This window comes from Arachis hypogaea, chromosome 20 (genome assembly GCF_003086295.3).
Source record: "Arachis hypogaea cultivar Tifrunner chromosome 20, arahy.Tifrunner.gnm2.J5K5, whole genome shotgun sequence".
Taxonomy (NCBI): Eukaryota; Viridiplantae; Streptophyta; class Magnoliopsida; order Fabales; family Fabaceae; genus Arachis; species Arachis hypogaea.
Window position 1 is genome coordinate 15,855,525 of NC_092055.1, and position 12,892 is coordinate 15,868,416.

The 12,892-nt window shown below is 30.1% G+C and overlaps 2 protein-coding genes across 13 annotated transcripts; one reads left to right on the forward strand and one right to left on the reverse strand.

The window, feature by feature from the left end:
• Window positions 1-2,675: 2,675 nt before the first annotated feature.
• LOC112783368 (chaperone protein dnaJ 6) lies at window positions 2,676-8,199 on the reverse strand. 9 transcript variants are annotated; one of them, XM_072230235.1, is made up of 13 exons: window positions 7,782-8,192; window positions 7,346-7,465; window positions 7,030-7,171; window positions 6,237-6,298; window positions 5,960-6,079; window positions 5,379-5,477; window positions 5,027-5,128; window positions 4,715-4,774; window positions 4,468-4,626; window positions 4,265-4,390; window positions 3,919-3,981; window positions 3,690-3,794; window positions 2,676-3,297 (listed from the first exon to the last, which is right to left on the reverse strand). In XM_072230235.1, exons 5-9 carry the CDS (start codon window positions 6,032-6,034, stop codon window positions 4,573-4,575), a joined length of 390 nt encoding a protein of 129 aa, XP_072086336.1. In that variant the 5' UTR covers window positions 6,035-6,079; window positions 6,237-6,298; window positions 7,030-7,171; window positions 7,346-7,465; window positions 7,782-8,192; the 3' UTR covers window positions 2,676-3,297; window positions 3,690-3,794; window positions 3,919-3,981; window positions 4,265-4,390; window positions 4,468-4,572. The 9 variants fall into 9 exon arrangements, with proteins under 9 accessions (XP_072086336.1, XP_029152173.2, XP_029152172.2 ...); XM_029296340.2 differs by having other exon boundaries at window positions 6,237-6,349; XM_029296339.2 differs by having other exon boundaries at window positions 6,237-6,352.
• Window positions 8,200-8,730: 531 nt separating this feature from the next.
• LOC112783964 (protein NOI4) lies at window positions 8,731-11,529 on the forward strand. Of its 4 annotated transcripts, none has more exons than XM_025827056.3 (4): window positions 8,731-8,795; window positions 8,908-8,963; window positions 9,520-9,741; window positions 11,166-11,529. In XM_025827056.3, the coding sequence occupies exons 2-4, from the start codon at window positions 8,955-8,957 to the stop codon at window positions 11,190-11,192; spliced, it is 258 nt and encodes an 85-aa protein (XP_025682841.1). In that variant the 5' UTR covers window positions 8,731-8,795; window positions 8,908-8,954; the 3' UTR covers window positions 11,193-11,529. The 4 variants fall into 4 exon arrangements, with proteins under 4 accessions (XP_025682841.1, XP_025682840.1, XP_072085895.1 ...); XM_025827055.3 differs by having other exon boundaries at window positions 8,736-8,795; window positions 9,517-9,741; XM_072229794.1 differs by having other exon boundaries at window positions 8,782-8,800.
• Window positions 11,530-12,892: the final 1,363 nt, after the last annotated feature.

Genomic DNA, 12,892 nt, shown 5'->3' on the forward strand with positions numbered 1-12,892 from the left:
AGAAAAATGTTTCCTCTAATGCTGCATTTTTTTCTTCTTTTTTTTTCCTTATTTCTTTCTTTCTTTTAGTTGAATGAATGTAAGTTCATCATTTTCCAAATAATTTTGTACTATTATATGTTTTTTCTTTTTCTTTGTTTGATTTTTTTTGTTTTTATTCTTGTTAAGAGAGTAAAACAAGAAGAAACTTGAGAAGATAAAACAAGAAAAAAAATATGAATAAAAAAAAAGATGATGATGATGATGATGATGATGATGATGATGATGATGAAAAAGAAGAAGAAGCAGCAGCAGAAGATGGGGAGGAGGAAGAAGAGTTTTGAATTATGCAGAACTTATCAGCACACATACATCAAAAATTCTTAAACAATACACTCAAATATCTTCGTATTACATCGAAATTTGCTGCAAATACAGAAAAATATTTTTTTAATGCAGAATTTTTACATTACATTCAATTCAAACCATCAACGATAAACAACAATTTTCACAAACAAAAATAACATTATTCACCTACAGAATCATAAACTACTAACGAAAACATTAACTAGAATCGAACCATACTTCAGCCACTTGATTGGATTCAAAACAATAATCAATTTCATTCTGATTCAATTGACAATCTGAACTTGAATTATTCATTATCTTCAACAATGAGATAACTGTTCAAAACTGATTTTAGAGCTTGATTTCAAAAACGTAGAGAACGAATGAAGAGAAACGCAGAGAACGCAGAGATGGAAGAGAACGTAGATAAAAAACGTTGAAAAAATTCGAAAATGAAAACGAAATCCTTTCGAAAATGCCAATTATATATTCGCGCGTTGATTGAAAAGTTAGTTAGATTAAGAGGCCCGTGAGGTTAAAATGACTTGTATAAACTTGTATGAAAAAATGACTTGTATGTGGAGAATAATTATTCAATAATTGAATAAGAATTCATCTACTTAGATCAATCATCAATTCACAAATCTGACGTAGGTTACATAAAGATGGAGAGATTCTTTCCCTTTCAGTAGAGCGGAAGTCTTTTTCACTCCACATATCATCACCTTCGACTTTCATTTATGTGGGATCTTAATTGGATATATATTATTATTTCTCTTATGGGACATCACAAAAACAGAAACAAGATACTAGATTGTTGGACAAAAAATGAGTAGTATATATATATATATATATGTGTGTGTGTGTGTAAATAAGAATTATTTAATTACATCATACATGCTTATTATTGTGATTTAATGCTGGTTTAATGAATAAAATATATATTATGTAACTAGTTATAGCTGATGAATCTTTGGTTAAATAAGTACTGTATGTCATTTGATTTTAACTCACATATAATGACATATGTAAGTCAAGTTTATATCTTACATTATTGAATAACTTCTTAAAAAAAAGTTATATAAAATAAGAGTTTAATTTTGATATATTGATAGTGTAAAAAATTTTTAGCAGCAGTTTAATTATATTCGTTTTTTTGGATAATTATTCACATGATCAATGTAAAAAATAGTTATTTTTATTGACATAATATTATGTAATTGAATACACATAAAATTGTTTTACACTGATAATTTATCAAAATTAAATTTATAAAATAAATATTAAATGTTATTTATTATTTTTATATATAATTTAACATAACAAAACACCGAATACTTAGGGTTAATGTTCAATTTGGTTTCCTAAAAGATCATAAGTCAATCTGATCTCTAAAAGATTCAATGCTTCAATTTGATCTATATTACATAAGTTGGTCCTTTCATTAACTTTTCGACAAAAATTCGTTGTTAAGTGTTTCATGTGACGTAAAGTTTATCATGTGTTACGTTCTTAATATTCTGCTTAACACTTAATGGTGATATGTCAACTAAAAGTAAATGAATGACCAACTTAGTATCATTTAAGAACCAAATTGAAATTTCATAATCAAATTAACTCATACGCGATCTTTTCGGAACCAATTTGAATACTAATTCAAAAAAATTATCCTTTATGATGCCTTAAATATGGTTAGAATTCTAACATTTGAGTTAATATTTTTATTTTTGTAAAAAGTTATTGAACCAAGCACCTAAAAAAAGTTATCATATGTTGCAACAAATCCTTATTTGTATGCTGTTAAAAGTATAAATCTACAAATAACTATTTTGCTTATTTATTTATTTATTTTCTCTATAGTTTTCTCATACTCTATCTAAGACACAACTAGAAAATGGATTAATACAGACAGATTTACAGACGGATTTGGTCTTTATTACAGATAGATTTTTGGTTACCGACGGAATTACTGACGGATTTTGTCCCTCTGTAAAAGCCCCGTCGGAAATTATTTACCGACGGATTTTTTTTCCGTCAGAAAATTACAGACGGATTTTTACCAGTTACCGACGGATTTTCCCTCTGTAAATTTTCTATCCATTTCCCAAAGGCGACGAACTTCCCGACGGATTTTCCGGATTTTCAGACGGATTTTCCATCTGTAATTACAGACAGATTTTCTGACAGATTTTCCGTCTGTAATTTGAACTTTGGAAAATCATCCCACGTTCTGATTACAGATAGAAAATCCGTCTGTAAATCCGTCTGTAAATCCGTCAGTAAGGTAAAATATAATTTTTTTTATTTTTCTAATTGCAAAATAAACTTGTTTTCATACAAAATAAATATAAATTTAATACAAATTTTAAATTTGTATTAGAATATTTATAATATTTCAAAAAATAAACAAATTCATCGTATTATGAAGTACTATAAACAAGCAAGTCAATATAATTCAAAACATAAACAAAATGTATTGATCATCAACTATAATTCCTAGTATATTGTTCAACTATACTAAAACTATCAGCTATAGTCTTCAGTGTCATCTTCATCCTCATCATCATCATAGTCCTCATCCGAAGACATTGAGGGTGGCGGCGGTGGTAGTGGAACTGCACTAGAACTACTTGACGCTCTAACCTTCTCATAATAGCTAATCTTTCTTTTGTGACACATTTAACTTAGACAATAAGAGCTATGTTTCTCACTGGAAGTGCTAGTTTCCACAACAGGACTTCTGGTTGGCACAGGAGAAGAATCAGGTGATTGTTTCTTCTTCTCAGCAGTAAGAACTTGAGAGAGAGCAGCTACTGATGTTGCTCTTTGTGATCCTTGACTTCTTCCAGTTGTCTTAGGGCTAGAACTTTTGGTTCCGGATGATGATTTAAATGCAGAGTTTAAAGCAGCCAAAGCTTCTGCTCTTTGTCTTGGTCCTCCTTGATTCAGCCCATTCAATCTATCCTGTGACTATGAGAGTAGAAAGTATTAGAAAGAAAGGCAAGTTCCAACGGAGTATGAAATCATCATGATCTGTGACTTGATTTGGAGATGTTCAATTTAATTTAAAAACTATGATATCTTTCCTTCATTTTTCTTTTTGGCAAATTTAATTTAAATACTATGATATTCTTTCCTTCAATTTTCTTTTCGGCAAAGATGAAAAAACCTGTACCTACCTAAATATAATTATTAAATTTACCACTAATAACAAAAGAAAAAATACCATATACAATATGCTTAAATGCTTCATCATTATCCTACACCCTCTTGTTAGGAGAACCTACTTTTGGTTAAATTTCATTGACTATAAAACAACAAAGAAAAACATAGTTTATACAATCTTAAACATGTTGCCATACCATACTGGATGTCATATCAGAAGATGAATTAAAGGCATTAGACAAGGCAGAGAAAGCTTCAGCTCTTTGTCTTGGTCCCCCTTGACTTGGCCCATTAGACTTTTCCTATCAACATATTCAGCAAGCATAGTTAAACAGATATTCATTGCACAACATATTTACTGTACAGCATTAGAGTAAGAAAAACAGCAAAACTTTTGTCATCAGAATTAATAACTCAGGTCTATACCTCTACAGCATGGTGAATCCCGAAGAATAATGTCACCTTTTTCTGGAAAGAGTTCCCCTGAACCTGCATTGCATCAGGAAATAATCCATAAGGTGGCTCATTTTGAAACATGGACATGCACATGGATTACCTAATCAATTTCAGAAATCACACATATATCTGATATACTTCGGCTAAGTATATGTATTGATAGCATTATGTAGCACTATAATAAATATAATAGTAACTTTTACATGCAGAAAACTGTAATCAACAACTGCAAATGATAATAATTGCCAGAACAAAGTCATTTCTAAGAAAATAAGACAAATAAAAAATTGAAATTCTGTTATGTTGTAGCACATACCGAAGCTTTAGCATGGTCCCATGGAAAGTATGTTGTGAAAAAGCATGGTTCATTCCCTTCTGTTACTTTATATAGCGGTACCCGAGGAGATAGTCCCTCCAGTGACACAGCCTTATCTATATAGCTCTGAGAAAATTTTCCAGAAGAAATCAAGTAAAGGACAATATGAGAAATAAATGCTCGAATCTGTTGAGCATGTTTACCTGGCCAATTTCAAAAGCATTTTGTTTTTCTTTTGGGTCCACAGACTGGCCAATCCAAACAAACACTTCTACACTTCTTGTACAAATCAATCAAATCATTTTCTCTCAGTCAGATCCCCTATAGTTTGCTTCAAACTCCTCAATATCAGCTTCAGTGACCTGTTAGCAAGTATCATAAAACCTTGTAAATGCAAATAAGAACCGTGCGACAAGAAATCAGAACAAAATCAGGATCAACGCAAACAACCTTCTTGTACATTGTTCTAAAGTAGTTGTGAAGATTCTGGACAACATCCCCGGCAAGGTCCTGATTTTCAGAAACAAATATAAATGAATAATGTTGATGTACATGACACGGAAAAAAAAATGCTGAAATGCTTATATTGCATTCTACTGTACATAAAATCATCATAACAAGAGCAGATTCCTCCACCAACAGTTGACAGACCATAAAAGTTTAATTTGAATGAATCTAGAAAAATGCAAATTACAGATATGTTATCTTGTGGCTTCAATGTTGTAAATGCATCTACAGATACGAGAAACCAAGAACACTCACAGCATCATCAACACAACCAATCTGATCATAAATGACTCGCTTTTCTTCATCCCCAAGAATCGAGATAACATTTTGCAGTTGCTGAAAGTTTGCTTTAGCCTCCTGTAAATGATTAATTGAACCATAAACATCAAATTTAATAGATGGTCAGAGGCCTAATTAGACAAAAACCTGTTTGATGCTATTGTTAAATAGAGTGTTCAAAGAGCTTCAATAGTATTTTGCTGAGAAGATACTAAATTTTCATGGATATTTCAAAAATTTTCAGAATATTAAAGAGTACAATGGAATCTTTGGATATCAACGTGGCTCCACCCTGCTTACTGTAAAACAGAAAACATTAGATAAATACCTCATCACCAGGGTTCTTGTCAGGATGCAGCCTCAATGCTAACTTGTAATAAGCCTTCTTTATTTCCTGTTGTGATGCTGTTCTCTCTACACCAAGTACCTAAGAGCAAAGAAGCAACAGGTCAGTGTCCAAAATATCAGTGCTCTCTGCGCATTGATACAAATCAAGAAATGGAAAAGGGTAATGTCATATACTCATATCTCAAAGAGTAGATGATCACCTAAGTCTTGATTAAAAACTCGTATCTGCAAGAAAAAAAGCTATTTAAAACAGAAAAGCATTCAAGGAATATTTTATTTATTATTAATTATAAGTTTATAACTAGCATGCTAGAAAAGAAAATGTCCTTAACACCAAGGTGGACATAAAAAATCTTAACTCAATGCATCAAATTGATCTATATTTTCAAAGTCTTCATAGGAAAATAACTCATTCTGTATGTTAAAGACACAAGTACCTTATTATCAATAAACTCATCTACCATCAACAAAAATATTCATGAAAAGCATGTTCAGACATAAATTAAGAGCATGTGAAAGTGTTAGGTTAGGCTTAAGTGACATAAAAAAGATTCATCCAACCTTGATTAGCTCTGCTCTTCTTTCAGGATCAATCCCAGCCACACCAAATATCATCTTTTCAGCAGAAATATCCATTTGTATTGCGACCTCATAGCCCGCGAAAGCAACATCTCGTCTCCACTGCACCCATACCCACAATGAACAAGAAGTAAAAGAATTAATTAATAAATCTTAAAATTCTAAAAAAAAAAATCCAGAAATAATCAAACAATAAATAAATAAACAAATAATAACTATGATTGTAAATCATTAAGAGCTTGAAAAAGAAAAAACTTACCTCCAATTAAATCACAATCCTAGGGTTTATCAATCCCAGCTACTGCATGCACCATCAAATTTCTTCAAAATTCAAACAAAAGTATGGATCATTGTAATTGTTATCTCCTGCTGCTACTATTTCATGTTTCAATGACAGAAAAAGCATTATTATATATATATAACCTAAAGTAGTAGTACTCTTTACTACAATGTTATCCATACTGTATGAAAATTGGAAAAAACCTCACAGCAAGCTAGCTTAGCATATAATAATAATAATATTGAATTTTGAAGCTCTCTGCTGCATCCTACTCACATTGAACTAACAAGTGCCAAGTTTTAAAAATTATTCCAATTGAACTTGCTTACATTCAATATTTTTATTATAAGTTCCATTTTCCTAAAAGTTTCTCTAAATGTAAACTTGCAATTTGTCATGAGTTTGTACTTAATTTATTGCCTAATGCTTGAAACATATCTCATTCAGATTATTCTCCTCTGTAACATGGAATTTTGATGGTTCTTAAATACATCAATTAACCTGATTACATCATCCAGAGCAGAAAAAGGGCAAAGGATTTCACATCAAAATAGCAAACATCACCGGATTATTAAAAACTGAAATTCATGCAAAGAAGAACATGAAGAAAACTCAATCAGCAGGGAACATACTAAGAAGATCAATAATCTTTTTACCTCTGAGCAAAATTAAACTTTATACATTAGAAATGAAAATTCAAGAAATTAAAAAGCCTAAAAAAACAAAAACTGAAAAGAAGAAAGCAAAGTAAGTTTATGTACTAGGTTCTTACTTGCAATCAGCAGCAATTGCAGCCAAACCATCAGTGCTGAAACCATCACAATTTTGAAGGGAAATAGCTTTGGAGTTTGGAAAAGAGCGCACCAAGAACTTCAAACTCTCATCAGTAACAGTCATCCTCTTAAGCCTAAGCTCTTCAAGAAAAGGGTACTTTTCAGCAAACACCACAAGCTAAAAGTGAATATAAGCACCCCAATTTGCAGGAACCAAGTTGAAATCAGAGAAACGTGGCTTCCCTTTCAGTGTAACACTTCTTATGTTTGGGAACCTTCGGGTTAAGATCTCAGGAAACACAGAGTAGCAGTTACCTATGAACACGTTCCTCCTTGACCATCTCTCAGCGTTGTACCACTCCTTGCAAACCAGTGACACAGAGCTTCTGTCCTTTCTTGATTTTAGCATCCCAATAACACGCTCAAGAATCTCATCTGGAAAACACGATGAACCTCTTAGAAGGATCACTATCACACTGCAGCAAGAAGCAGCAGCAAAAGAAAAAAGATAGTGCAGTGAAAGGAAACACCAAAAATTGAAAAATCATGAGGAAAAAAGTTTCAACAACAAATTTTAAATCAAACTAATTACTAAAATCAGAAAAAACAAATCTAACTAAACTTAATCTAATCAAAACCTAAAAATCCACTAATCAGAAAACAAATCTAACTAAACTAATTACTAAAATCAAACTAATTAAACAAAATTAATTGAACTTAACAGAAATTAAAAGAATTTTGAAACCAAAACCTGGAAGCATTGACTGGAGGAGATGATGGTTGCGGCGCTGAGAAGATATGCGAGCCAGAACTGAATGGGGATAGAAGGAGAGAGAGAGGCGCGGCGGTGGTGGGGATAGACGCTGCTGCAGGTGGCGCCGGCGTGCTGGAGCTCACCTGAGATGAAGAGAATAGGAGCTTGAGCTTGATTTGTTCTGCGAACGAGAAAGAACGAGAGAGACAGGGGCTGTGTTCTACTGGTTCAGTGTTTAAAAGAGAGGAGAAGAAGGAGAAGGTAGATGCGGTGGTTAGGGTGGCGGCGGTGGCGCTGTGAGTGAGGAAAGGAGAAGAAGAAGCTCATGCGTGCGACGGAGAAGTTCCTTGAGGGAGAGAGGAACAACTCTGATCTCTGATATTTTGTGTGTGTAGAAGGAGCTCGATTGGGTGGTGATAAAATTAGGGTTACCTTAATATTTTCGACGAAAAATTTAAATTACAGACGGATTTTTCGTCTGTAATAATTTAATAAAATGTAGCATTATGTCTATAACTATTTTTCACAAAAAAAATTAATTTTACCGACAGAATTATCGACGGATTCTGTTTTTCGTCTGTAATTTATGTTAATTCTTTTTTTTTTTGACAAAAAAATTCCTCTGAAATTCTGTCTGTATTTTCGTAGGATAAAATTTGTCGAAAATATTCGTCTGTAATAACTAGTTTTCTAATAGTGAGAAGATGGGGTAAAAGTTCAGTTACATAATGACAATCAAAGAAAAAGAAAAATGATAAACAATGCCATGAGAAATAAAAAATAAAATAAAATAAAATAAAAACCCACCAAAGTCTCTTTTGGCATTGCCATTAAAAAGCAATGTTTGTTACCCTAATTTTACAAATAACTATTTCATCTTATTTACCATAAATAGCATTACCATATTGAATCTTTTGCAATGGAAGTTTGTTATTAGAATGCAAAAGGACATTACCCTATAAGCATGGAAACAAGATTCTAGACAATTAGCCTGGCATTTATAACAGCTAGGTTGGGTTGTACTTTTTGTTTCTTCTTCAAGAAAACCATTTTATAAAATGCTGCATTATCAATTCACCATTTTCATTCTTTTTGCCTAATATATTTATATTTTTCTCCCCAGAATTCTCTAGTGCCATCACATATCACCAAGCTTCAATAATCATTCCTATGGCTACGGTAAGATTTTGTCATAACAATACAATGAACGTATTAGGTTTTCTTTTATATATATTTTTTTCTTTTTTGTTTTCATAAAATGTATGCCATCAATTTCTTTATTTGTTTCTCTAACCTCCCCTTTGAAATCTGGCTTAGCAAGAAATCAATCTCGTCCTGCATCTTATATTTTTGTTTTCACATCACTTTCATAATATGTGAATAAAGAATGCTACGAGCACACAAAATCAATTATTATGTATATTTCTGTATATTTATCATATTAATTCACATATCAGAATAATTAAATTTAATATAATAGAACAATCAAATCTGCAATAGATTAATTATCAAATTTGTTTATAATAAAAAAATTTTATAAGATGCCAAATACGAATTTATATATAATTGTTGATTGATAGCTGATTTTTGTAGATATGTAGTATAATTATATTTGAATATATATTTGTTTATTACTTACAACAAAACAATAATATAAATGGGATAGAGATGCAAAAATATGGGATTTTTTGAAATACACATAATGACATGTATGTATGTTTTGAAATGAAAGAAGAATGGTAATAATAATCATCAGCATTATGATGAGCAAGAAGGAAAGCCTCTTCCAAAGTTTGGTGAATGGGATGTGAATGATCCAGCTTCTGCAGAAGGATTCACTGTTATATTCAATAAGGCCAGAGATGAGAAAAAAACTGGTGGAGCTTCTGGAAGACACAATTCCAGAAGATTCGATTCCAAATCAAAGCGCAAACAGGATCAACAAAAGAGTGGCCTGGTAAGTTTTCATTTCTTTACACATTGTTTAGATCAAAAAAGTTTGAAGGAAAAGAAAATGTTGGAAAATAAAATAGATGAAAAAATAATTTCTTTTGATTGAATGAGGAAAAAAATTGAGTGAAAGAGAAAAATATGCCGGGGATCCACGTAAAACTTTTCTCTTTAAAGACGAGAAGAAAATTAATGGAAAATGTGTAAATAAAGATAAAATTATAAATTTATTCTTTACAATTATATTAATCAATTATAATTTATGTATAATATAAATAAGAATATTAATATAATTTTATCTTGTTATAATTTTTTTTATTTTTTTATTCAAATAAAAAAATATTTTTTTATTTTTTTTTCATTTATTTTCTTTTCGTTCAAACAATATAAATTTTTTTAAATTTTTTTTCTCATTTTCTTTCTTTTTATTTTCTTTTCTCTCGTTTTCCATTTTATATCCAAATAATGCATTGGGCTTCTTTAATTTGCTCTCCCTCTTTTTATTTTCTATTTTTATTCTCCTAATATTTTCTATTTATTAAGACAAAATTTTATTATTTTTATTTTCTTCTGCGTCAAATTTTGAAAATTGAAAAACGTTTTCTTAAACCAAACAAACTCTTCATAATTTCTACGTATCTTAATTATTTGTGTATATTCTCAATTATTGTAAATCGTTGCTAAGATAGAGTAAAATACAAGTTGAATAACTTAACTTATTTAATGATAACATTTCTCAGCTTAATAATGCTTTAAGATTTAATTAATATGTCGGTTCTTATAATTTTATTAACTTTTTAATTAGATTCTTCCTATTTAAAAAGTTATGATTGAGTTCTATACTAAGTAATAATTCTAGAATATTTTATAGTTATTCCTACATCAAACATAAAAAGAAACATTTAAAAAAGTGTAATTTTTAACAAAATATAGCTAAAAATAACAATTGAATATTTTTATTTAATATTAAAATTCAATTACAAATTTTTAACTTTAAGGAACAACACAATAATTAAGTTATGTTTTAAATATATAGTAAACAAGTATATAAGTAATGATTACTCTCAATATTTTAAAATCTTAAAATACATCAATTTTCTCTTATTTAATAATAATTAGGAGAATATTCATATAATTGATTAAAAAGATAAATCATTAATGCTGCAATTTATCAATATTGTTGTTATTACTCTTGACAATGATTTTTTCTATAACTAATGTCTAAGTAATTAATTTTTTTCAGCTAACTATTTTTAAAATTATTTTACTTATCTTAAATTTTATAGCCTAAATCATAAATTCTTAATTCTAAATATTAAATTATAAATTTAAATCTTAAAAATGATTAATAGTGACTAATTAAAAATTGATTTTCTGTACTTTTTATTTTCTCTATTATGAAACTGAAGTCCGTGTTGGTTTTTGGTGCAGAAAAAGTGGTTCTGCTTTGGACCTTAAGACAACCTTTGAAGGTTATTGTATCTATATATAGGGATATGGTTTATGATGCTATGCATGCTAGCACCTTATTAACTTCATATGATTCTGGGCATCATCTCTTTATTTGTGAGGCTATGGAAGTTGAAGTACAAAAGAAACAGATAGAAAAATAAAAAGAAAAAAAGTCAACAGTGCCTCATGCTCAAAATCATTGTTGAGCAGCTTTTTCTAGCTGTTACTTTAATTTCATGATGCTTATCTGGTTACTTAATGTAATGTGTGATGACATCCATTGGTTAATACTTAAATACCTTATAAAAAATGCTGTGATAATGCCTATATTGTTTATGTTTAATTTGATTATTTTTGGATGGTACACATTATTCTTAAATAATGAACGCATTTGATGTGTTTTGAATTCAGAAATAATATATAACTTGTAAATCGTTCTAGTTGAATAGATACTAAATTAAAAAAGAAAATGTGATAGAGCCCTGAAGTAGAAACAACATAAATATCTAACTAATATAAAAATAATATAATAATATAATATAATAGTAATTATGAATAAGTAAATATATCAAGTAAAGTAATAATAAAAATACACTAAAATTTTAACATAAAAAATTTTCTTAATGTAAGAGATAAAATTTACGAGTTGTCTAAACCAATAAAATAACTAGCTCCACTATAATTAAATATGAGATACAAAGTACCAGTCGTATATACAACTAGCCAAAACACTAAAATACTAAAATTTACAAATGAGAAGCAAAAAGATTAAAAAAAATACCTAAAATTAGAACTGCTGTACGAAGTCAATTTCTTCTACTATAGACCTCGAATCAATATCTCTACTATCTAAAAGAAGAACAAGATGAGACATACCTACAATCCAAATTTTAGACCAATCCAACGATGAACAAATGAAAAATTAATATTCAAAGATTGTTGCTTTGTATAAAATCAAAAATTTTGTTTTGCCTCTTCTTGATTACTTTGTGGCTGCATTTTTACTCTCTCAATCTCTCCAAAATTTTGATTAGGTTAGTGGCAAAAAGGTGCAAGAAGACACCCCCACGAACTTAGGCTTGGACCTCACATAGAAGAGAAATAAGCCCAACAAATTTCTTCTTTTTCGCCTAAGTAGAGGCCCTCGCCATCCCAATGATCAAACAACATATTTCAAGTTTATCTCTTGACAATGTGTTTGTCATCATATACATTATCATCGGTGTGAATTTTTTCAAATTCTAACAACTTAGAATTCAACACATTCAGTATCCAGTGATACCTAACATCAATATATCTATATCTTGCATGAAAGATAAAATTTTTAACAAGATGAATAACACTTTAACTGTCATAAAACAGCACATAATGGTATTTCTTGAAACCAAACTCTCCAAAAAACTTCTTCATCTACAATAACTCTTTATATGTTTCAGTTGCTGTAATAAACTTGACCTCTATGGTAAAAAGTGCAACATATTTTTTAGCCTTAATTGAAATAATTCCTCCTGCAAACTTGACCAAATAACTTGAAGTAAACTTTCAAAAATCAACATCTTCTACCATATCTATATTAGTAAAGCCAGCTAGTTAGGGGTGGCAATGGGGTGGGTAGGGGTAGGTTTTTGCCCTACCCGACCTCGTCTCGCCCTAAAATAACTGCATAGAATCTACCCCGCTCTTACTCGCGGGTAGTAAAAGGTTGG